This window comes from Strongylocentrotus purpuratus, unplaced genomic scaffold, assembly GCF_000002235.5.
Source record: "Strongylocentrotus purpuratus isolate Spur 01 unplaced genomic scaffold, Spur_5.0 spur5_contig_834, whole genome shotgun sequence".
Classification (NCBI taxonomy): domain Eukaryota; kingdom Metazoa; phylum Echinodermata; class Echinoidea; order Camarodonta; family Strongylocentrotidae; genus Strongylocentrotus; species Strongylocentrotus purpuratus.
In genome coordinates, this window is record NW_022145540.1 from 93,459 (window position 1) to 117,350 (window position 23,892).

Genomic DNA, 23,892 nt, shown 5'->3' on the forward strand with positions numbered 1-23,892 from the left:
CACAACTAGCTATAATCATAGTGCAGGCAGTGCATGCAGTGGCGAGAAAATATTGTCCAAAATAAATTTGTAATTAGCAGGGAGTTGGAATGGACTCCCTGATATGTTAACAATTAAACAAAGTATACACAAACACAACTCATATAATAAAATCAGCCTGTAAATTTAACAATTACCCCATGGACAATCACCCCCTCAAGCTAGGAAAACCACCCCCCCCCGTGACCCCGGACAATACCCCCCCCCCCCCCCGTTTATTAAAGGGGAAGTGAACCCTGATAATAATTTGGTTTAGGGGGTGATTGTCCAAGGGGATAATTTTCAGGGGTATAAAATTGTCCTCGAGGTGGTTGACCTCGGGGGGGGGGGGGGGGTAATTTTCCAGGGGTTATTTTCCTAAGGGGTAATTGTCTCGCTCGTAATTGGCCGGGTGTGATTGTCGGTCATTGTCCACCGGGGTACAGAGAGTAGAAGTGACCGAGAACCGACGAGGCAACCGGCTAACAGTGACCTTTCATAAAATTGTATGCTGTGCGTCCTTATCACGTACGTGCCCCTTTTAAACTGTTGTGCCCAGGCGCGCCGGAAGCAGTTCGGGATTGGGGGGCACACATTCTTGGGGGCTCACCTTCTAGGGACAGTGACGCCATGAGAAAACGTTCTAATGGGGGGGGGGGGCAGACGAAAAATCTGCATCACCACCAGTATTACACGTAACATGCAGGTCCCGCGGAACTTTTTTCAAAGTGGAGTATTAACGATTAGGTAGAGCGTAAATTGGCGTGGGATCCAGGGCATGAGCCTCGGCAGGGGGTCAAGGGGCTGAGCCCCCGGAAGCTCAGGGGTTTTAGGTATTTAATTACGGTTAGATGAGCATCCAGGGCCCTCTTTAAGGCTATTGACCTGTTCCAGGGGGGAGAGCCCCCAGAAGCTCAGAGGTTTTAATATTTAACTACGGTCAGATGAGCATCCAGGGGCTGACTTAGGGCCCTTGGTGGGGTCCAGGGGGCAGAGCCCCCGGAAGCTCAGGGGTTTTAGGTATTTAATAACAGTCAGATGAGCATCCAGGGGCCCGCCTTAGGGCCCTTGGTGGGGTCCAGGGGGCAGAGCCCCTGGAAGCTCAGGGGTTTAGGTATTTAATTACGGTCAGATGAGCATCCAGGGAACCACCTTAGTGCCCTTGGTGGGGTCCGGGGGCAGAGCCCCCGTTAGCTCTGGGGTTTCAGGCATTTTTTTATACCTTATAAGCTCAGGGGTTTTAGGTATTTAATAACGGTCAGATGAGCATCCAAATGCCCATCTTAGGGCCCTTGGTGGGGTCCAGGGGGCAGAGCCCCCGAAAGCTCAGGGGTTTTAGGTATTTAATAACGGTCAGATAAGCATCCAGGAGCCCGCCTTAGGGCCCTTGGTGGGGTCCAGGGGGCAAAGCCCCTGGAAGCTCAGGGGTTTTAGGTATTTAATTACGGTCAGATGAGCGTCCAGGGAACCACCTTAGGGCCCTTGGTGGGGTCCGGGGGCAGAGCCCCCGTTAGCTCTGGGGTTTCAGGCATTTTTTAATACCTTATAAGGGGTTTTAGGTATTTAATAACGGTCAGATGAGCATCCAAATGCCCATCTTAGGGCCCTTGGTGGGGTCCAGGGGGCAGAGCCCCCGAAAGCTCAGGGGTTTTAGGTATTTAATAACGGTCAGATAAGCATCCAGGAGCCCGCCTTAGGGCCCTTGGTGGGGTCCAGGGGGCAAAGCCCCTGGAAGCTCAGGGGTTTTAGGTATTTAATTACGGTCAGATGAGCATCCAGGGAACCACCTTAGGGCCCTTGGTGGGGTCCGGGGCAGAGCCCCCGTTAGCTCTGGGGTTTCAGGCATTTTTTATACCTTATTTGTGACATTGGGAGGTCACTTATTTTTTTCTCTCCCTCTTTCTTTCTTTTTATCTATAACATACTTTTTCAAAAAATGAGGGGGGGGCTCGGGCTCGAGCCCAGCCACTTTGCAGACCATGACATAAAGGCTTATTAACAAGCGTATTTTTCGCCCGACTGTAATTTGGGAATTTCTTATTTTCCAACAAACGCATAAAAAGGTATGACTTTTAAAAAAATGGAGAAAAAATACCGGAAAATGTCATAACAGCAACATTTGTAAATCACTGGTATCGAATAAGAAATACACCCCCCCCCCCCCCCCATCAGTACGCCAGCGCTCAGGGGCTCATGTCTTCTCACCCCTATAACAAAAAAACAGACACGCTTTCCCATTCTCGCACAATATGTCCACGATATGCGCGTATCGCTATTATAAAGACCTCCATTGATAACTACCGTATAGGTGGCATTCATGCGCAATGTTTATGAAATTTAATTCCTGTGAACTTTCCTTTTCTTTGAATGGAATTGTATATGTGATTTTTTCAGGTTTTTATTTTTGTTATGTTCTTTTGGGTTAAAAATACAAACCATGTTTACCCCTTTACTGCTTTTTTTTTTTGGAGGGGGGGGGGGCTTTTTTGGGGGGGGGGGCAAAAATGCGTTTTGCCCCCCCCCCCCCCCTCCCCCCCCCCACTTTTTTGACTGGGGGGCAACTGCCCCCTTGCTCCCCCATTTCCGGCGCCTATGTTTGTGCCCTTATTTCATAATCCTTTAATACGTACACGGCACGTACATGTCTCCACTAATTACAAGGTGCCCCTCCCGAGAGTGCAATAAAATGGGTAAATTTATCATTTTCCCCAGAGAATAGGCCTAAGCCTTAATTGTCAGACCGTTTTAATAATTATGACTTATGTACAGGGTATGATTGTGAACTCGACAGAATTCATCTGATATTCCCTCACATGTGGTTTTTGCCCGGAGTATCATGTGCCTTCAATATGGTTATCCTTCCAGTGATCTGCACCCCTCCCCCATCCCTTCCACGGCCGCTTCGCAGGTCGGCTTCTTAAAAGCAGTTCAGACAATTACCCCCTGGCCAATGACCCCCCCCCCCCCCCCCCGTGGACAATTATCCTCCCCCCTGAAAAAATCCTCCCTTGAACGGTCACCCTACCCCCACCGAGAACAATTACCTCCCGAAAAAAATGCTGTATTGAAACCAATTTTTATCAGGGTGAATTTCCCCTTTAATGAACAGGGGGACATTTTCATGAACTGTGTATTCGTCCTCGGGTTGGTTGTTCTTGGGGGCGTATTTGTCCTAGGGGGTAATTGTCCAACGGTGGTTCTCCTCGGGGGGGGGGGGGTAGTTTCCGGCGGTAATATTCCGGGGGTGATTGTTCAGGGGGTAAGTGTCCTGATATGCTTAAAAGCAACTTGCTTTTGCCGCTACTGCTCTAGTGTCGTTGTCTGATGCCTATATTCCAGTCTCATTCTTCCTTGTTTTATCAAGATAGTAATTTGTGCAGAAACGATATACATCCACTTGCTTAAAACCGAAATAGGTGCCCTTCGGTATTAGAGAACACAAGGCAAGAATAGAAGGAGAAATAAATTTAACATCTTATTGCGAACATTTTTTTCTAACTCAGAAGAAACCCTTTCCCAACAGTTCGATGTACTTTTAACGAAATTAATTAAATCCAAAAAATAAAACAATTCCAGCATTTTTTATCTCCGTCTGCCAACGTGCAATGGAACCTTGCTCCAGGTTTGAGCATAATAAAAAAAAATCGACTGAATAGAGTTGTATGATTGTGAGATCAGTCCAACTCTGCTGCCAGGCAATTGCATTGGTTGATGGTGATTTACCGCATTATGTACAAACTCTTGGTTTCAACTTAGAATTCAAATGTATTCATGAATTGGCACCAATTTATCTGCGAGAACTAATCCAGGAATGCAAACCATCACGCAATCTATACGGCCATCTTCACAATTAACTCGTGTCTACTTCGGTCTCAACTCTTTCTTATGGTCATCGCTCTTTTTGCAAAGCTTCTGCTGAACTTTGGAACAAACTACTTGTACATGTCGAAAACTGTCAGAATGTCAACCAATTCAAAACTTGTCTTAAGATACATTCATTCAAAATTGATTTTGGTGATTAACTTACCCTGTTTACATTGATGTAAATTTCATATGTAGATGTATTTCTAATGCTATGTATAATATATAATTGTTGTCATTGTATTTGTTTGTTATAGCGCTTAAAGACTTCGATGGAAAGCGCTTTATAACAGTTAATGATCTCCGTTTTAATTATTATAATCATTATCAGTAAGGCCTACCTATTTCACAAGTAAATGATAAACAATATAAATTATAATATATACGTAAATTAAACTTTACAGACAATAACAGTGCACAACAAACTATTATAGACTTTTCAGACACGATTTATGTAAGGAATATGCAACAGGGGCTGCCTCTTCCTCTTCTCTCTCTCTCTCTCTCTCTCTCTCTCTCTCTCTCTCTCTCCTTCTTTCTCCCTCCCTTCCTCCATACTCCCGCATAGCTAATAATAATAATAATACTACGAAAAATGTATATAGCGCTTGTGACATAAAAGTTTCAAAGCGCTGTAGGCCTACACAAATCCAAATTACTAATGGAATTATCATAAGTTGAATTACCAAGAAAATAAAATATTACTAAAATAATTAACAAATTAACATTACTTAAATTACCAAGAAGATCAAACATTACTAACATTACTAAAGAAATTAACATAACTTGTAAATTCCTTGGAAAGTTAACCAGTTTATTATGCACCACTCGTTGGTAGTATAACTCAACGGTTTATCATGCGTGGTGACTTTTTTTTGTAAAAGATGGCAACCTAATGTTTAGACCAGAATTTTTTTTTTTTTAAATAGTCATCAATCTCTTCCATTATTTTCTTGGATAGGTCTATCATTTTTTCTTTAAAAGTATCATTTTGGTGTTGCCCCATTCAAGGAATTTTCCGCCGCCCCTGAGTGGGAGGGGCATACAAAATTCCTATTTTCCTGCATTTATTCTAATCATGTGCAAATAAATAATGTACAACAAATATGAAATGGACCTGGGCTAACTTGTTTGACTGAGTTAACCAGCACACCAGAAGCCCAAGTGGCTAAATATAACTGTTTATTTGAGTAATAAATTCAGACTTTGTAAAAGAAAAAAGGTAATACCCCCAGTTTTCACGATTAAAGTGCACTTGAACATTTTACAGTATGTTTTATGATAGGATCCGGGGATAATTATAATCATAGGACCGAAAAAGAAAAAAATTATCCAGTGATGAAAGTCGTTTATTTTAAGTCGTACCTAGTATAAAGTCCAAAACCAAGATAATTAATATTTCACAGTATATCGTATAAGTGCTCTAGTCTTATAAGTAATATAAACTAAAATAGAGAACGAAGGGAGAGAAAGAGAAGTTAATTATAAGGGTTTGAACTATACTTCCATTATTTTCTTGGATAGGTCTATTATTTTTTTCTTTAAAAGTGTCATTTTGGTGTTGCACAATTCAGGGAATTTTCCGCCGCCCCTGAGTGGAAGGGGCATACAAAATTCCTATTTCCTGCATACATTCTAATCATGTGCAAATAAATGTGCAACAAATATGAAATGGACCTTGGGTACTTGTTTTACTGAGTTTACCAGCACACCAGAAGCTCAAATGGCTAAGTATAACTGTTTATTTTGGGTAATAAATTCAGATTTTGTAAAAGAAAAAAGTTATACACCAGATTTAACAATTAAAGTGCACTTTGAACATTTTACAGTATGTTTTATGATATGATCCGGGGATAATGATCATAGGACCGAACAAATAGTATCCGGTGCATGAAAGTGGTTTATTTTAAGTCCATAACTAGCACGAAAATCTCGCACCCCCCCCCCCCCTTGAGCGCCAGGGGAGGGGTCCGTCTCCAAATAAAGGTAAACTTTAAGTGTTTTTACCTGCGCCCCCCCCCCCCCCCTGGATCCGCCACTGATATGAATACAGGTTTGATCCTGCGGGATGCGTTACCAAGATATTCGTGGGGGGGGGGGGGTGTGAAATAACTGGTACAGTATACCAACAGAGGGCGCACTTGAAGCACCTGTTTCTGCAACTAGGCACTGAATGAAACTCTGGTATTTTGGTAAGATTAACTTGAATCTTTCATTTGATTTCGATGCTGTTATTATGAAGTGCTTGGATGAAGTTATTTTGTGGATGTGAAGATGCATTCTATCTTTCTAAAGAGGTGTTTTGTCGCAAAATATTGATTTTAGACAAAGTGGAAGGTATGGAGCCAGCGCCAAGCCAAAGCCCGATTACAGCCAACGGATTCTACGCGTGAACCTCCCCCGATCTCGAGCGTTGGGGCTCGGGCTTATGCCTTGACGTGCCATTTTTTGCTAGATTGCATAAGTCATGATTTTATCTCGCGTGTCGGAAGGAAATCGGTGGGGGGGGGGGGGGGGGGGGATGGGGTGGCTGGGGCTCATAGAGCTATCTATCTATCATGGATAGAAAAAGAAAAAAAATAAGCTGCTGTTGACATGCAAGTTTTGGGTAATTTGCAGAATTTGCAGAATTTGCAGAACTAAGTCTATAGACCGAATTTTCCGTCTCTTTCGTTCGTTAGCCTCTTATTGGGGTAGGGTCGGCCGGCTCTCTCTTTAGAGACGGAAACCGTCTATACACATTCCCTTGATAACGCCACGGCCATTTCAGGTCGTAGCGTTTTGCCCCCAAAATCCCCCAAAATGTCATTTTACCTCGTGCATTTTATATTGTAAATTGGGCCTAAGCTACAATAAATCAGTTCCACTTACCAACTTGACTGAAATAATCAGTTTAATAGTCCCTTTTTAGGAATTTATGGGTCAAAATCGAAATCCATGTTGAAAAAGATTTTCAAAATGGATTTCGATTTTGACCCATAATTTCCTAAAAAGGGACTATTAAACTGATTATTTCAGTCAAGTTGGTAAGTGGAACTGATTTATTATAGCCTAGGCCTAATTTACATGTGGATATGCACGAGGTAAAATGACATTTTGGGGGATTTTGGGGGCAAAACGCTACGACCTGAAATGGCCGTGGCGTTATCAAGGGAATGTGTATAGACGGTTTCCGTCTCTAAAGAGAGAGCCGGCCGACCCTACCCCATAAGAGGCTAACGAACGAAAGAGACGGAAAATTCGGTCTACTTAGTCTATAGCTAGACTTCTCCAGCTCCAATGGCTTGGACTGAATAAATTTCAGCTGTGATTGATGTGTATTTAATAAAGTTCTGGAACTTCTGGGTAAGTTGCAGCGCTAACCTACTTGACTTTTCCAGTGATTCTTTGACTTTATTATCGACTAATTGAGTACAGGTGTACGTGTGTGCACCAGCCACCAGAAAGGAAAGGAGTGGCACTTGTCTTACTTAACTTAGATCTACTTTTACTTTTAGTTTTAGTAAAAAGAGTTTACTAGTTACAGAAATGTCAGAATATTTAAGAAGACAAGATCAAACTCTGAATCTTGTTACCTGGCTGTGACTCTTTAAGCCTTGTCTTGACACATTTGTTTTAAGAGTCAGCAACTTAATTTTGCTAATCACCTTCTAAATATTTCTTTTTTAAAGGAAACTTGTACAATATACATGTAAGGTCTATGTATTTCATGGAAGGACAATGACAATGCAGGACAGAAAAGTAGTCTACATCTTAATGTGTGATAACGATCAACTCCTTTGATTGTGGGTAACAACAGAAAGATAAGAAAGACAAGGCAAGAATGTCAAATCTGACCAAGATGCATTTCTTCATTTAAAAAATAAAAAAATGAAAAACATGCAATGAGTCAGTTGACCTGACCTGGACTTATAACATGAACAAACATGGAAATATACTAAATTACTATCCCCCAAATAGATTTTGAAATGTTGAACGGGCACAAGATGAGAGCAGATAAAGGGATAATGAAATTCATCCCTTACAAAAGTTAGACAAAGTGGAAGCAGAAACATCATATTAACAATGAACTATCTAGTATGAATTATAAATTTTGTTAAATCAAGATCACTGATGACAATCTAAATATTCTTAATTCTTTGTCAGATTTTTGTTTTTCAGAGAACTTAAAAAAGGGAATTTTTCAATTTTGAATAAGAATTTCCTTCCTAATTCCAAATACAGCTAACATTAATTTTCATCATATGTGCTTAAAAGAGTCTTCAAGATATAGACAGTGATATACAAATATTTCACAAAGGACATACAGACCACAGACTGTCCCAACGCAATAGAGAGACATTGTTTACTTATACTAGTGCAGTATTGTATCACCATCCAGAAACTTTATGAAATTGAACTTGTGCATGATTGAAATATGATTACAGCGACACAGTAAGGTTGGTCTAAAGCCAAGAAGGAGATGCTCAAGACAAGAAGAAGTAGAAGGTGGGAATGTCATGGTGTGAAAGTCAGTAATTCCTTGTAAAAGGGATAATGCTGACTTTGATAAATGATGAGTATGATATGACTCAATTAAATACATAATAAGGTACAATAATTATTTTATTGAAGATAATTAGATTCACTTCTACATTGATAAATGACTGAATGAGGAATTCATAGTATGTAATTGAATGATACTGTAGAGGTAAATTTAGGAGCACATGTTGAGTCGCATTGAAGCAGACAGAACTTTGGCAAGAAGGTAAAACTCACGAGGTAAAGAGAGAGACAAAGAGAGACAAAACGTATAATCGTTTTTTTCATTACATTTCATTTATGTATTTACATATACATGTACACATGCGGAAAGAAATACAGTGTAGTGAGGAGAAAACTACAGTGTATACTTCTTTTCACAAAACTTTCAACGCCTAACTGGCTGCATGCAGATAATGATGGATCCTATTAAAGGTAAATATCAGTTCTGGTCATGCGATTGCATTGTGAAAGAAATGTGGAATCGATCAGAAAAGGTTTTGGATGTACTGCAAGGTTCTGGAATCATCAAAATCATAAGAAATTTGGCCCAGTCTTGGTAAAGTTACAAGCACCGTACACAGAAAGATGTATATGGGACTACAGACACGTGCGTGACACCTGCGCGCAATATCTATCAGGTCCGAATAGATATAATAATTTACCAAATATATCAATTAGTAGGCGGTTTCCTGGCAATATTTTTATCATCACGTATTAGTCAAAACATATTCTTTCACATGATTGGTATTAAATAAGAGCTTCGATTTCATTTTTTGAGAGGGGGGCGTTTCCAAAACTGGTCTTTACCTTTAAGGTCTTAGGTCCTATGTTTAGAAATAGTCTAGTATTGTTGACATTGTACAGGAAAGAACTTTGGTGATAAGGCTACAGCTTATCTTTGTCAAAGTATTTGATCCAGTTCAAGTTCTGTGTATGTTCCTTATCTGTTTAAACTTTATTTAGTGCATGAAAGAAGGCTTTAATTAATTCTTCTTTATCAAATTTCATAAAATTGAACTGGAATTAATATATTGGTTGTTAATTTGTGTTAAAATCTTGTAAATGCAAATATTATATCTCTAGAATAAATGACCTTGCTTGCAAGCTATTGTGTATTTTAAATATTTCTTTTGCAATATATCTTCGTCATTAATCAAACGATAGGATGAAAGAGGTTATAGCACTTTGTATTTGCCTCCAGAGCAATTGTTCTTCATTGAGAGCTTCACACTGCAAACTGTTCTCATTTTCCTTCCAGCTGATAATAACTCGTGTGGTTGGTGATATACAGTATCTGCACAATCACATATTTGACCTTTGGTCTCCAAGTAGGTCACCTAGGACACAGAATATGGTCACGTGACTGCCTCAAGCACATCTGTTTCAAATAAATCTGTCTCCATATGATTTTACGAGTCAAGTATCTGTCGTTGTTTGTCTGATCAGCAAGCGATCAGTCTTATCAACATTACGTAGGTGACTTTGTTCAAGGTTGATTGTATTCTCATTTGGTTACTGGTACTCTCAAGTACACTGTGGGATTAAAGTGGCATGAGCTTATTGTAAATCTTTTGTCAAATACTTAGTATATTGAACATGATTTCTGAGCTGCATTTAATTTGTTGAGGGCACTACAACAATATATATCTTCAACCTGTGCAAATTTGTTACCAGCCAGAATATTACAGTGAGATTGGAATACATTACAGGCAAGTGGGTTTGTACTTTGTAGCACATTGCACCTTGCTGTTGTGTACTTTTTTACTGCATGTAGTTGGTATGTAAAAGCTATAATTGTAATGGAGATGTCTTTAATTAATCAATCTGATGTCAATCTGGGAAGGGAAATTTAGTATGGCAAGGATCTGTCTTCACACTTCTGTTATTGTAATATTTTGTGAGCAATCAGAAAATTATTTGTTGTTATTAATTTGATTTGAATATTTTCATTCAAATGTCATCTTTTAAAAGGAAAATGTATGATTCATAACTTGTTTAAATCCCAATCATGAAAGTTCAATAGTTTGTCTGTATTGGTAATCTCACTATAAACATGACTGACAAAGAAAGCGGACAAAATATACAGTTCCTCAGGTAGACAAAGGAACATCCCCTCACTGCTATAATGTAAAAATGTGTAGAACAGGTGTCACATGCATATTCACCTGTTCTACACATTTTTACATAATAGCAGTGAAGGGATGTTCCTTTGTCTACCTGAGGAACTGTATATTTTGTCCGCTTTCTTTGTCCGTCATATTCATAGTGTCTGTATGATCGAAAGTTAATCTTTTATATCAATACAAAATCTTTACCTACAAAATGTTCAGCTGTTCAGCTTCGTCAGCGATATGACCTGATTTAACTTTTTTGACGTAATTAGCAATAGTCGGGTTGTAGACATTCAGGTTGTAGACATTCAGGAATATTCAAATCTCATTGAGCAATATTTGTTATCTCTGTATATTTCTATAGATTTATCTAGAAGTGATAATAAGATTCATTCAAGATGAGTGGTCGACTAGCTGGTAAAGTGTGTCTTGTGACTGGAGCTACCAGGGGTATTGGCAAGGGAATTGCTCTGCAGCTGGGAGAAGCAGGAGCTACAGTCTACATCACAGGTAAGTACATCGTGTTAAAAACACTTTGGAGTGAATTTTTATTTATAGGGAATCACATCAGCTGGCAATTTACTCCTATGAGTATAGTGGTGGACATGTACATGTGGATGGCAGGAGAATTTAGCTTATGATGTTTTTAAATAATTCAATCATACTGAATAATATTGTAAGAACATTTTTTTGTTGTAAGAATCCTGTAACTTTTGCATTATAAGGCAATGAATTTAGAAGTATCATTACTTTAGGAGTGTAAAGGTTATTCTCCTCTGATCTAGAATGCGTCTGTGCTATTTCAAATTTGTAAATGATTTATTGATGTTATTGCCATGGTTGTGATGTGAGAACCTCTCTTTTATACTTCTCTGGAAAAACAAACATGGTGTAAAGCTGAATTGCAAATATTTGAGGACAAATATTGCAACTTCTCATTCGGTGCAGTAAAGTTGTCTACATAAGGAGCTGTACTGCATAATAAATTTATCATTACTGCAGGCTAAAATGTTAAAATGCTCCATATGGGGCCGATGATTTAATTAATTTCCATAGACATTACCAGCAATAGTTTGATTATGGTTATTATTTATAGTATAAACAATTTTGATCATGGTATCGTAGCAACCATCATCTTAATTCAAGAATTATTTTTCTGGCCATCTGTGCATAAATTCTTCAGTCGTTATAGACATTTTATTTCTTCTGAATTAACATTTGTTTCTATTGTGATTCATTTTATAGGAAGAACATTGAAACCAAAGCAAGATGGAGTAGGAGGGTCACTGGAAGAAACAGCAAGAGAAGTATTAAATCCTCCAATCCGAGAACCAAGTGAACTCTTTTATTAATCAGTTGCTTAACATAACATGAATTTATAAACAGAAATAGCAAAAGTTTATGAAATTTCTTTATTCCATGGCTGAGATTTTGGCCGAGAGACCTCCAGATTTTAGGGTTAGCAAATGCTGTGATTTTCTTACAAGGATAAGATGTAAGACCCCTGTGTTTAACTTTATCCTTGTATTTTCAGAGAACTTAATCAATTCAGTTGAACGTGATTCGTGTTATACAGTATGTATGTTCTCTCAGGAATTTATAAACTATAAGTATAAGATGGGAGGCACATATGAATCCCAGCACAGCACTAATGTCGTTTGGCAAGACATTAATCTACATTTTTCATTTTCCGCCCTGTTGTGTACCTGGCACTTGCTGGGGTCCTCACGAAGAATGGCATTGAAGCTGATTAAGGCTTCCCTTTGATTTAAAAAAATTATCATTTTTTATTTTTATATTATATTTTTTTAGATTTTACTATTTTTGTGTCATTTATTATTCATTCCTCTTTGTGTTTCTCTTTCCTGTAGATAGATGACAGAGGAGGCAAATGTGTTCCAGTCCAGTGTGACCATTCCAAAGATGACCAGATCAAAGCACTTTTTGAAAGGATCGAGAAGGAACAGAATGGCCATCTGGATGTCCTAGTCAACAATGCATATGCCGCAGTTTCTGTAAGCCCACAAAGATAACCTTTTCTTTTTTTTCTTTCTTTTTTTTACAGCTGTGACTTATTCTGTTTTGTATTAATTCATTTCACATGTACAGTATGTTATCCCAATTTATGTATTATATTTTACATGAAATTGCATGTTTTTACCTTGTAAAAATATTTTTAAAGATAGAATTCAATAAACTGAACTGAACTGAACTTGATTGATAAAAGTAGCATGAGAGTTGTGTGAATAGGGCTATTTAAAAAATAGGAGGAAAAAAGACTTCTTTTGATTTGTCCTGTCAAATGATTTGAGATGATGAGACATTTGTAATTGTGATGATAATGTTGTTATGAATGGCTATTAAAAGTACCTAATGCTGATTATTATTCACTTGTAATATTCCATCTTCTTGCATATGGAAATGAAGAATAACAGAAATTCTTACACCAATATACCATTGTATTTTCATATGTAGGGCCTTATTAAGAGTGAACTTACAATTCATACCCCTTCTTTTTCGTTTTGAATGTACTTTGGATTGTTGTTCTTTTCTCCATCTTCCTAAACTGAGAATGAATCAGTTGTAAGTTTTAATCAAATCACCTGAATGGTTAATGAAGAGGCTGCCAACTAGTACGGATTTCCCATAATTGGTACGGAAATTAACAATCATTATGGCAGTACTGTTGTCTAAAGTTATGGATTACAAATATGGGGGAGGGGGGCGTAAATATGATTTATCGTAACGAGTGCTGTGCAGTATGGCGGCAATTCAACACTCGCTGAGAAAGATGGAAAAGTATCAAATATTCCCTTAGTAGAAGCAAATTTTTCATGGAAAACTGATGTGTTGTGATGACATGAAAATCAATATGTAGCAACTTTGTGTGAGTAAAATCACCAACAAATTCAGATAATCATGTGGGCATGCGTAGGTGCAGGTGTTGGTGTGCCATGTTTTTTTTAATTCATAGTGCCGCATAGGAAATTACTGATTTGTTCCAAAAATTTTGAGGCTTGTGATTACTGTTTTTCTGTTCTGGAGGTTGGCAGCTCTGCAGTTGTGTCGTAACCTAGAGAAGTGTTTTTGTGTGATATTAGTCACAACAACGTAATACCTGCTTCACAGAAAACATACAAAGCCACAGTACTAAGTAAGGGAGACCTATTTTCAAAAGTAATCTCAAGTTCTGGTTTTGCTTGATACAGCTACACAAACTAAAATTTCACTAAACTTCATGATTTAAGTAGATTGTATCTGCTGGTGAATTCAGTTAAATACAGGATTGCTTAGTAATCTTCTTTCAAATAGAAAAACTGCACCACTACCATCAAATTACTTCTCCACCCAAATTTGTTGTGGGTTGTTTATCAGTATTCTGATCTATAAAATCATATATTGCATATATTGTTCTGTATCACATACACTTTAGCTTGAGGTTAATATAACCTTGTACATGCATATTTTAACATATCCTTTAATATTCTTTGCAGGCTCTTATGGGTGCAGTGAATACCCCATTCTGGGAGCTACCTGAAACCATTTGGGATGATATCAACAATGTTGGTCTGAGGTAAGTACAGGTGGCTTGAGGACTAGTATAGGTTAATCAATAAAAAAAAAAGTAATTAATAATCTATTTAATTCCAGTATAGGAAACCATCCAATAGATTATATGAAACATTTTGTAAGAAAAGAAACGACAGCAATGAATGTAAATATAAAAAATTTAGAAATAAATCAAACTTAATCCTACAGTCTGTAAGAAAAAAATATTTTTGTGATTTATTACAGAAGAATAGGAATAATATGTCTAAAACTTGGGAAGTTATTAATGATTTATTAGGAAAGAGAAGAAAATGCCATTTTCCTAATTATTTTCTTAAAGATAAGGACAAGTTAACTGATCGTCAATTGATTGTAAATGAATTTAATTCTTATTTTTCTAGTATTGCTACAAAACTAAAATCTCAACATATTCAGAAACCGAAATGCAATTTTAGTTCATTTTTACGAGATCCTTGTAGCAAATCAATATTTTTTCATCCTACCAATGTAACAGAAGTTTTGAATATTGTCAAATTGCTCAATTCAACCAAGAGCACAGATTTTGAAGGAATAAGTCAGTTCATTATAAAACATGTTATACATTTCATTGTCAAACCTATTGTTTTTATATGTAATCTTTCCTTCTTGTCAGGAAAAGTTCCCAAGAATTTTAAAGTAGGAAAAATCATACCCATATTTAAAAAAGGTGATCCCCACATATTCTCTAACTATCGACCAATAACATTACTCCCCTGTTTTTCTAAGATACTGGAGAAATTAATTTATAATAGGCTCTTTAATCATATTAATAAAAACTAGAAATTTAATTCGTCACGAAGACGAATAAGGTGGTCTGTCTAAGTCTTATGATAGATTTGAGAATGGGAGAAGTTATATAGACATGTAAACAATGATGATCATGATGAACATGGTGATGATCATGATAGTAAAGGTGATGATGATGATAATGATAATGTTATATGATGATAAAAACGATAATGTTAATGATGATGATGATAATGATCATGATCATGATGATGTTGATGATTATCATCTTCAGACCATGATGATATTGATGATGATGATGACGATGATGAGTATGAGCATGATCCTGACATCTGATTGAAAAAATGAGGAAATATTTAGATAGCATATAGTCTCAGCTACAACATATTAAGATTTGGTTGAAAACTGTTTTGAATAACAACCGAGACACTGGTCAAAACACACTGTCATGCAGATTCATGTTTTGAAAAAAGTGACCTCCCATAGACATAACACGCAAATATGACAAATTATGCATTGTCGCCTTTAATCAAATATTTTACTATGATGACGTCATCGAAATGAAAATATATGACAAATTTCTGATAGAAAATTATCTCAGCTACAACATATTAAAATCTGGGTGAAAATCGATCACCGATACGTGAGATAATCTCAATTAAACAAAGACAAAAATGACGTCATCAACAAAATACATTTTTTGGAGTTTAGATGCCAATATTAAGACTTTGTTTCACTTTGTACGAGTCAGGGTGGTATGAAATCATATCTCCAACTCATGCTTTTTCCAACCATGATATAAAAATTGGGGGTCGATGGACTATCTGAAGAGCTATTTCGATTTTTAAAATGGCATGTTTTTGATCAAATTTGCACTATATTGCCCATAGCAGTACGCGCGGATTTTGAACTTTGACGCACGCTTACGGCCTTATGAAATATGAAGAGTGACTGAAATTAATGTAAATTGTCAATTACGTTAAGAGGAATCCAAATCATGTAAACAAATTGAATTTGACCTTTTCCGCGCGCTGTGAGCGCGCACACCGCGCGCGGGGACACTTACGGACGGAAAATTTTGAAATGCTTAAAATGACCTGATTCGTACTCTCGTTTAATAGTTTAGTGATTTTGAGCAATTTTAAATTTTGAGGCGCACATACGCGCGCGTCATGACCTTTATGTGACCTTATATGACATGACCTGTTGACCCTTGACCTAAAGTATATGTGATATGAATATGAATGACCTTTGCTGATGCATCATGAAGATATGATGGATAACGTGATTTCACAAAATGGCGCCTGGATGACGTCACGATAACCTTATGACCTTAAAAATGTTCCTGTCACGTCTCATGATAATGACCTATGACTGTGCCAAAATTGAATCAAATTGACATAACCAATCTTACGTTATCCGACACACAAAAAAGTGAAGAAATAAATAAAAATAAAGAAATAATAAAGAAGAAAGAAAATTCTGACGAAATCAATAGGTGGTCTGTTGATAACAGACCACCTAATAATCTTCTGACTGTTTCTCAAAATGGTTTTAGAAAAAACTCATCATGTGGACATGCTCTAATTGACCTTCATGATTACATACTCAATAAATTAGATAATAAATTGCATACATTAGGCTTGTTTCTTGATTTGTCGAAAGCTTTCGATGTTATTAACCATGATATTCTCCTCACTAAATTAAAACATTTTGGTATACGCGGTATTGCTTGGGAATGGTTCAGGGACTATTTAAGTGATCGTATTCAATTCACATCATACAACAGCTTTATTTCTGACAGAGAGAGGATCCAGTATGGAGTCCCACAGGGCTCCATGCTGGGTCCTCTCCTATTTTTAATTTACATAAATGACCTTAGTTCTGCTTCATCTTTTTTTCATTTTGTCTTATTTGCTGACGACACAAACCTGATTGCATCTCATAATGATTTTGATAAATTAATGTCAGAAGTAAATAAAGAATTAGAAAAGGTTGTTGAATGGTTTAATGCTAATGAATTGATTATAAATTATGACAAAACAAGTGTACTTTATTTTCATAATAAAACTAATCCTTGCAATATTAATGATGTACAAATATTTATAAACAATATAAATTTAAACGTGTCCTCTTCTGTTAAATTTCTTGGTATCCTTTTGGATGATACTTTATCTTTTCAGGATCATCGATTGTATATAACTAACAAAATATCTAAAAACATTGGTGTTCTTTGTAAATTACGTGTATTTCTGCCTGAAAAAGTATTGTTTATGTTGTATAATTGTTTAATTTTGCCTTACTTACATTACTGTAATATCACCTGGGCCGGTGTGGGAACAACTAAACTAGAACCTCTCCATAAACTTCAAAAGAAAGCTTTAAGAATTTGTACAAACTCCCATTATCAAGCTCATTCTTGTCCCCTGTTTTTTCACTTAAGAACACTCAATATTTATGATATACATAAAATTCAAAGTGCTATTATGATGTATAATGTTTATAATAATTATGTACCTAAAAGAGTTTGTCAAATGTTTATCCTTAATAAATCTGTTCATTCGTATAATACTCGTTCCTGTATCAAATATCATTATCCAAAGGTCTCTACCCAGTTAATGCTTTACTCTTTTAGACATAATGGTCCCCAGATTTGGAATGATTTAACTGATAAGCTAACACTATGCACAACTATATCATCCTTTAAAGTTCTATTGAAGAGACAGTTGGTCTCTTCTTATTTCCCTTAACTCTTTCTTTTTCTTGCAATGTACCATGCATGTGTGTGCGTGTGTGTGTGTGTGTGTGTATCTATAATGTGTAGTATATTATTTATATATTGTTATTATTGTCGTAACGTATACAACCATGTAATCTCGTTATTTATTATTTATGTCAGGGGACTATTTTATTTACAAGTTTTTCAAACTTCCTTTTTAGTCTCCAATTTCTTAATTCCAATATTATAAGATTATGATTGTTTCATGTTACTTTTGTATATATATTATGTTATGGTTTTATGATTGAAATAAATGAACTGAACTGAACTGAACTGAACTGAACTGAACTGAACAATATAATATGAGATTAACTGTTCTTGAAATGCCCTTACATAATAGATATTAATCTATATGAATATACTTATGTTCGTGTGTGTTATCCTATGTACCTACATCAGCCTTTTGAGCTTAGTGGTTTTCAGTTTTAGTGATAGTAAAAAAAGTGAAAATATATAATTGCCTTTCTATTATGATCAAAAAACAAACAAACATGGTTAGCCAAGTTATCATACATGTATAAGGGATGCCATGTTAAAAGTCAATATTGTATCTTTGGATATTTTTATCAGGAAGATCATCCCTATTTGTTTTCCTTTATGATTGACAGGAATCACTACATATGTTCAGTGTATGCAGCCAAACTAATGGTGCCAGCCAAACAGGGTCTCATTGTGAATATCTCATCAGGAGGTGGTCTCAGATACCTCTTCAACGTCGCCTATGGGGTCGGAAAAGCTGCGGTAAGTTTCCATTTAAAAAAAAAGAATCTTGGAATAAATATATTAATTTATATTCAGGTGATAAATTTGTCCCAGTTATTTTCATTCAATCTGTTTCCATCAACTTCAGTCTCCAGTATTCATGTGCACTTAATGTAGAAAATGTTATCAATCGGCTGATTTGATTTGAAGTTATCTGAAAAAAGAAGGGGGAAGAAATGATTAGAAGATGTCATCTGTTAAAAGGAAGTAACTAAGTCTGAAGGTAGCGCTAGAATGATTATGACAGGGTAATGTTATGGCTCACTCTTCTTTCCCCCAATTTTTATGTCAATATATTGGGGAAATGGTATGATCTGATATCAGGTATTGACTTGGCAAAACTAGACAGGTTACTTGCAGATGAGCATGGCATGGCATTTTTTTGATTTCCTTGAATAGTGTAACCCGCTGAAATGTGTATGAAAAGAACTGTACACAAAAACCACGTGCCTATTAAGACCACTTTTTTCTTATCCCCCTTGAGTGGTCTCTATATACAGGTTTCAATGCGACAGGACATCATTTCATCAAGCATGATCTTTTCTATGTGTGCATTATAGGTGGACAGGTTAGCAACAGATTGCGCTCATGAGTTAAAGAAGCATGGTGTAGCAGCGATCTCACTCTGGCCTGGTGCAGTCAAAACAGAACAAATCCTGGAAAAGTTCAAAGATCCCGACATGAGCTTTAAAGTCGGAGGATACGAAGCAAAGGTAAAAATCTGAAAAGGAATGTTGTGCTGGATAGTTTGATATTGGGGGAGGGGAGGAGGAAGGGGGAGGGAAGGGGAGGAGGCTAGTTGGTTTGTAGTAGCTTATTCGATGTACATAGACTAGGACATGGTTGAAAATGAATCATCTTTGCAGTAGAGGGATAGACCCTCTTGTAAATGCTAGTGACTTCAATAGATATGTTTGGAGGGCCTATGCAAAAGTCTGATATGTCTCGTCCTACATTTGAGAAGAGAGGTCAATCAGTGGAAAACGAGCAGTTTCTCAATAATAAATATAAATAATAATAAATCGCTTACCCCCAAAGTCTCTAAGTGGTATAACGAACAAAATACAATGATAAACAATTACTATTGTCATTGTTGAAACGGAGGCAAAGGAAGAGGGCCTGAATGAGCTATGTACATTATCACATGATCAATATCACTTGGTTCTCAATATGTTTGTGTTAACGATATATCCCTCTGTGCCCACACCCGCAGCAACGGGACATCTTCTTGATGGGAGAGAGCCCAGAGTACGCTGGCAAGTGCGTGGTCAATCTCGCCGCCGACAAGGACGTCATGAAGAAGACGGGCCGTGTGCTCCTCACGATGGAGCTTGCGGAGGAGTACGGTTTCACCGACGTCGACGGCCACAGGCCGATGAACTACCGTCAGCTGAAGGCGCTGGCCCTGATGGGTGGACACACTTGGGTTGGGGCCATGATCCCGGGCTTCATCAAGATTCCCTTCTGGGCACTGGCCGCTGCTACTCACAAATTCTAATCGGTCACATTTTTCTCTTTCTAATCGTGAAAAACATGGAGGAAGAAAGACCGGATATAAGTATGTGCAACTCTTTATTATACGTATTCCTATACAATGATAGGAAAATCCTACATGCTTGCTATGTAATACTGCCAAAGTTGAGTCATCTTTATACATACTTACAACATTGAAAGTTGTAAATAAACTTGTGAATTGAATCTATAGAGAAAGTAAAAGGAATAAAGAACTGACCACTCTCTTATTGCAGTAAAAAGATAACATGTACATGCAAACATCTCTATCACCAGTGCGTTGTTATGTAATGATTATTAGTGCAATTCTTGGTTAAAAAATCTTTGCTATTGCTGCAAATAATGTAGAGATCACTAAATACAGAATGGATTACTGTAAATGACTGAAATCAACGACATGACGAATAATCAGGTATACATTTTACTAATGTATTCAAATCTACTATTTCTTACTACAACCATTCTTAATTATCTTTCCATCTGTTGGAGCCACAAAGGCATTAAATTTGTGTTACAGAATATGGGTTAAATGCCCTTTTTGCTCCAAACAGATAGTTTTGTTCTTCTTCATTTTCATAGAATTGGTTTGTATGCATACTAACCATGTGTATTTTCCAGAAAAGAGTAAGAGTAAAGAGGGTCGAGTTAAACAAGGTATTATTTATGTTTTTGAAGTATTAATCACCCTATCTTGGAATATATTTTAAACCAAAAAAAACTAAATTATGTATCTGTATAAGATTAAAGTTTAGTAAATACAGCATCATTTGTCTTAATCTTATAATTGACATCAAAACAGCTTTGTGAAATAGACAGTGGTCACTCTGATTTTGAATATAAGTGGTCATCATTACTTGTTTTTATTCAAATTTGTAATTTACTCTATGAAACATTCCTAAATGTAATGAGAACAAATTGTTATTTTGTTGTACGTTTTATACCAAAGAAGAAGGGGATATTCTTAAAACTAACTGTACAAATGCCCAAATGCTTCTCTGGTATATTTTGTGTTAATTCATGTGCACTATCCTGTGCAGATTAGCAATTATTGAATCCAATGGCCGTAGTAATGATAACTACATTGTAAAGCACCTATAAACACTGTATTAAGCACTATACAAATGTTACTTTTATTATTTTAAGCTGTCACTTCTTATGACTTTTTATAATGGCCATGCATGTATTTCAGCAGTGGCTTAATTCATTGAATCTCTTTGTCAGCCTTTTTTTTTCTTGTGATGAAATTGTCTTATTTATGTGAGTCAAGATGCCAAATTGAATTGATACCAAATACTTAATGTCTAACAAAACAATCATGTATTCTTCTCTATACAAAGATAAGTAATATTTCTTGCCTCGCGTAACTAATGTAGAGTGTAGATTGCGCTTCCTCTTTTAGTATAGGAACTTGTATGTATGCCTGACGTAAGGACAAGATGTGTAGTATACTGCTCATGATATTTGTAATTACATAATTGACTCCCTTTAGATGGCATGTTAATACAAATGCTGATCAAAATTATGTGCTTCTGTATACTACGTAGTGCATGGACATTTGTACTGTTTATTATTTGAATGAAAATAATGAATAGTTTAAAAAAAATATTTACAATATATTGTAATATCAAAGTAACAATTGACACAATGTTAATTATTATATTTTTACATGTACATGAATGGCAAGTGGGTGTGTGAAGTATGCATCTGCACCTAAAGTGTACTCACTAATCTCTGTGTCGTTGGATACAGAAAAATGATCAGGCGTAAATTTGAGAATATTTTCACTTATGTAAGTCTTTTAAGCAATAATCACAGTTTTTTCTTATGTCTGATTATCAGGGCCACTGTTCTAAAAGGAAAAACAAAAGTGTTTCAATTTCAGGGCCTACAATGCCTGAAATCAAGTTATAATATATTTCAAACAATTGGTTTCCCTTTTTAAATGTAATATTTTGTAGTCTGTTATTTTTTAATTACTTTCCAATGCCCTTAACTTGAAATCTAAAGCAAATAGCAATATTGATAATTTTGGTTCACTATGCAGTATAATTGTACATTTGTTTAAAGTGTATTGATAATAGTGTTTTTTAAATGTAGTTGATTGACTCTGCTGCCAATTGTGTCTTATTAGACAATCAGATTTAAATTCTTAACATTGTAATTTTATTCAAATATATGAAATACAGGTATATTGATTCATATTTTTTGTCAAATTGTAATCTGTGTTGCATACAGAGTTTTTTAAAAATTATTTTAGCATTCATATAATTCTTTTAATGAATATACAAAGTGGAATGACTTAAATATTAACCAAGATTTTTAAAAGGAATATGGAAGTTAGGTGACTTTGGAAAAGGAGAGAGGGACAGTGGGAGAGAAAGAAAGGAAAAAGAGGCTGAGACAGTTATACGTAGAGTGAAAGAGAGAGAGAGAGAGAGGAAGGTGGGGGTGGGGTTAGAAGAGGGAGCGGATTTAGAGTTACGGTTGGGGGACGGGGTGATATCTAGAAGAAAAATAGGGGGTTGGGAAAGATGCACACTAATATCATCGTCTGTGTACATCTTTGTTGAACATGATTTCTTGGAGAAGAATAAATGTCGCCAGGCTCGGACCCGTAGCCCCAAAAAAATCCAAAGTTTTAATTTATTATCCGTGGAATAATAAAAAAATTGGGACCAAGCATGAAGAAAGAAAATTATTGAAAGTGACATTTATTGAAAGATCAGTATAGGCGCCGTAATGAAAGAGAGAATCTCCAATTTACCTCGGTTCATTGGGCTGTGACAGGCGCGGATCTACGGGGGGGGGGGGTTTAGGGGGTTTAAACCCCCCCCCCCTTGGGCGGCCCAGAAAAAAAAAGAAAAAAAAAAGGGAAAAAAAAGAAAAAAAGAAAGAAAAAAAGAAAGAAAAAAGAACGCACGCTGGAGAGAAACCCTTTCAAGTGCAAATATTGTGAGAAGATATTCAACTCATCTGGTAACTTAACCAAACACATGATAACTCTGGATATAACTGTGTATTAAACTGTTACTTGATTTAAAAAGACGTTATCATGCACTGCTTTTTATGGTCTCCATTGTGTTAATAGATGCCAGGAAAACATCACTTACGGGGTTCAAATAAACACCCCCAAAAAAAATCGGCTCGCCGCTTCGCGGCTCGTGGACGATGCTCTGCATCGTCATTATTTTGGTCAAACCCCCCCCCCTTAGCAAAAAGCTAGATCCGCCCCTGTGTGATGTCATAGAGCTCTATTTCTATTCAGTTTTTTTTTCTTCTTCTGGTTTTTGGAAGAAATAGAGGATATATTGTATGACTTTCTAAGGAAATTCTATTAAATATATATTGTTATCCGCCTGATAAAAAAAATATGGTCTCTTGAATATTCCTGTAGTAATGCAGTTGCGGCATCATTTCATGTTGACATGCATGCCAGCTTGACCAAATTGTCAGCGTATATTATGTTGAAGAGTCAGGTTGGGGAGTTCTTAAATATGCCAATGTGTGTGTGAGAACTGGATAAATACTGATGGCTGCATGCATATATGCATCTTATCTTTTATGTCTTTTTTCCCCTTCAATAATTAGAATAAAATTAGTATCCTGGGGGCCGTATACCTATTTTCGTTATTCCGTTAATCACTACAGCCATTATTTTTCCAGGGGCAAAGGAACCAGGGTGGGGGGCGGCCCCTACGTCTTAAGTAGACACAAGACCGCGATATTTGCAGTAAAATAATGCCGTTCGCATATCCATGCACTCTCTTCTGAACATACTAGCTAGGCCTATAATGTATATAAGTCCGTTCTATTTCGATATGGACCCGTTTTTATAATATTAATAAGCCTGAACAATGATACGAAGCATCGTTCATTCTTTGACTTATATCATCACGTTTCCATGTCTTGATTCCCCTCTTCCGTACATGCAAAATATGATAACTTCAGTTAGAAAAGGAGTAGCCTACCTTTAGATGCAAAGCTAGCCGG

At 36.7% G+C, this 23,892-nt stretch overlaps 1 protein-coding gene across 3 annotated transcripts; it reads left to right on the forward strand.

The window, feature by feature from the left end:
- Positions 1–6,000: 6,000 nt before the first annotated feature.
- On the forward strand, positions 6,001–22,101 carry LOC755454 (dehydrogenase/reductase SDR family member 1). Of its 3 annotated transcripts, none has more exons than XM_030984664.1 (8): positions 6,001–6,071; positions 10,879–11,024; positions 11,760–11,821; positions 12,386–12,529; positions 14,009–14,088; positions 18,237–18,369; positions 18,951–19,103; positions 19,604–22,101. In XM_030984664.1, exons 2-8 carry the CDS (start codon positions 10,913–10,915, stop codon positions 19,886–19,888), a joined length of 969 nt encoding a protein of 322 aa, XP_030840524.1. In that variant the 5' UTR covers positions 6,001–6,071; positions 10,879–10,912; the 3' UTR covers positions 19,889–22,101. The 3 variants fall into 3 exon arrangements, with proteins under 3 accessions (XP_030840524.1, XP_030840537.1, XP_030840532.1); XM_030984677.1 differs by lacking the exon at positions 6,001–6,071 and adding an exon at positions 10,026–10,112; XM_030984672.1 differs by lacking the exon at positions 6,001–6,071 and adding an exon at positions 10,046–10,180.
- The last annotated feature ends 1,791 nt before the right edge of the window (positions 22,102–23,892 follow it).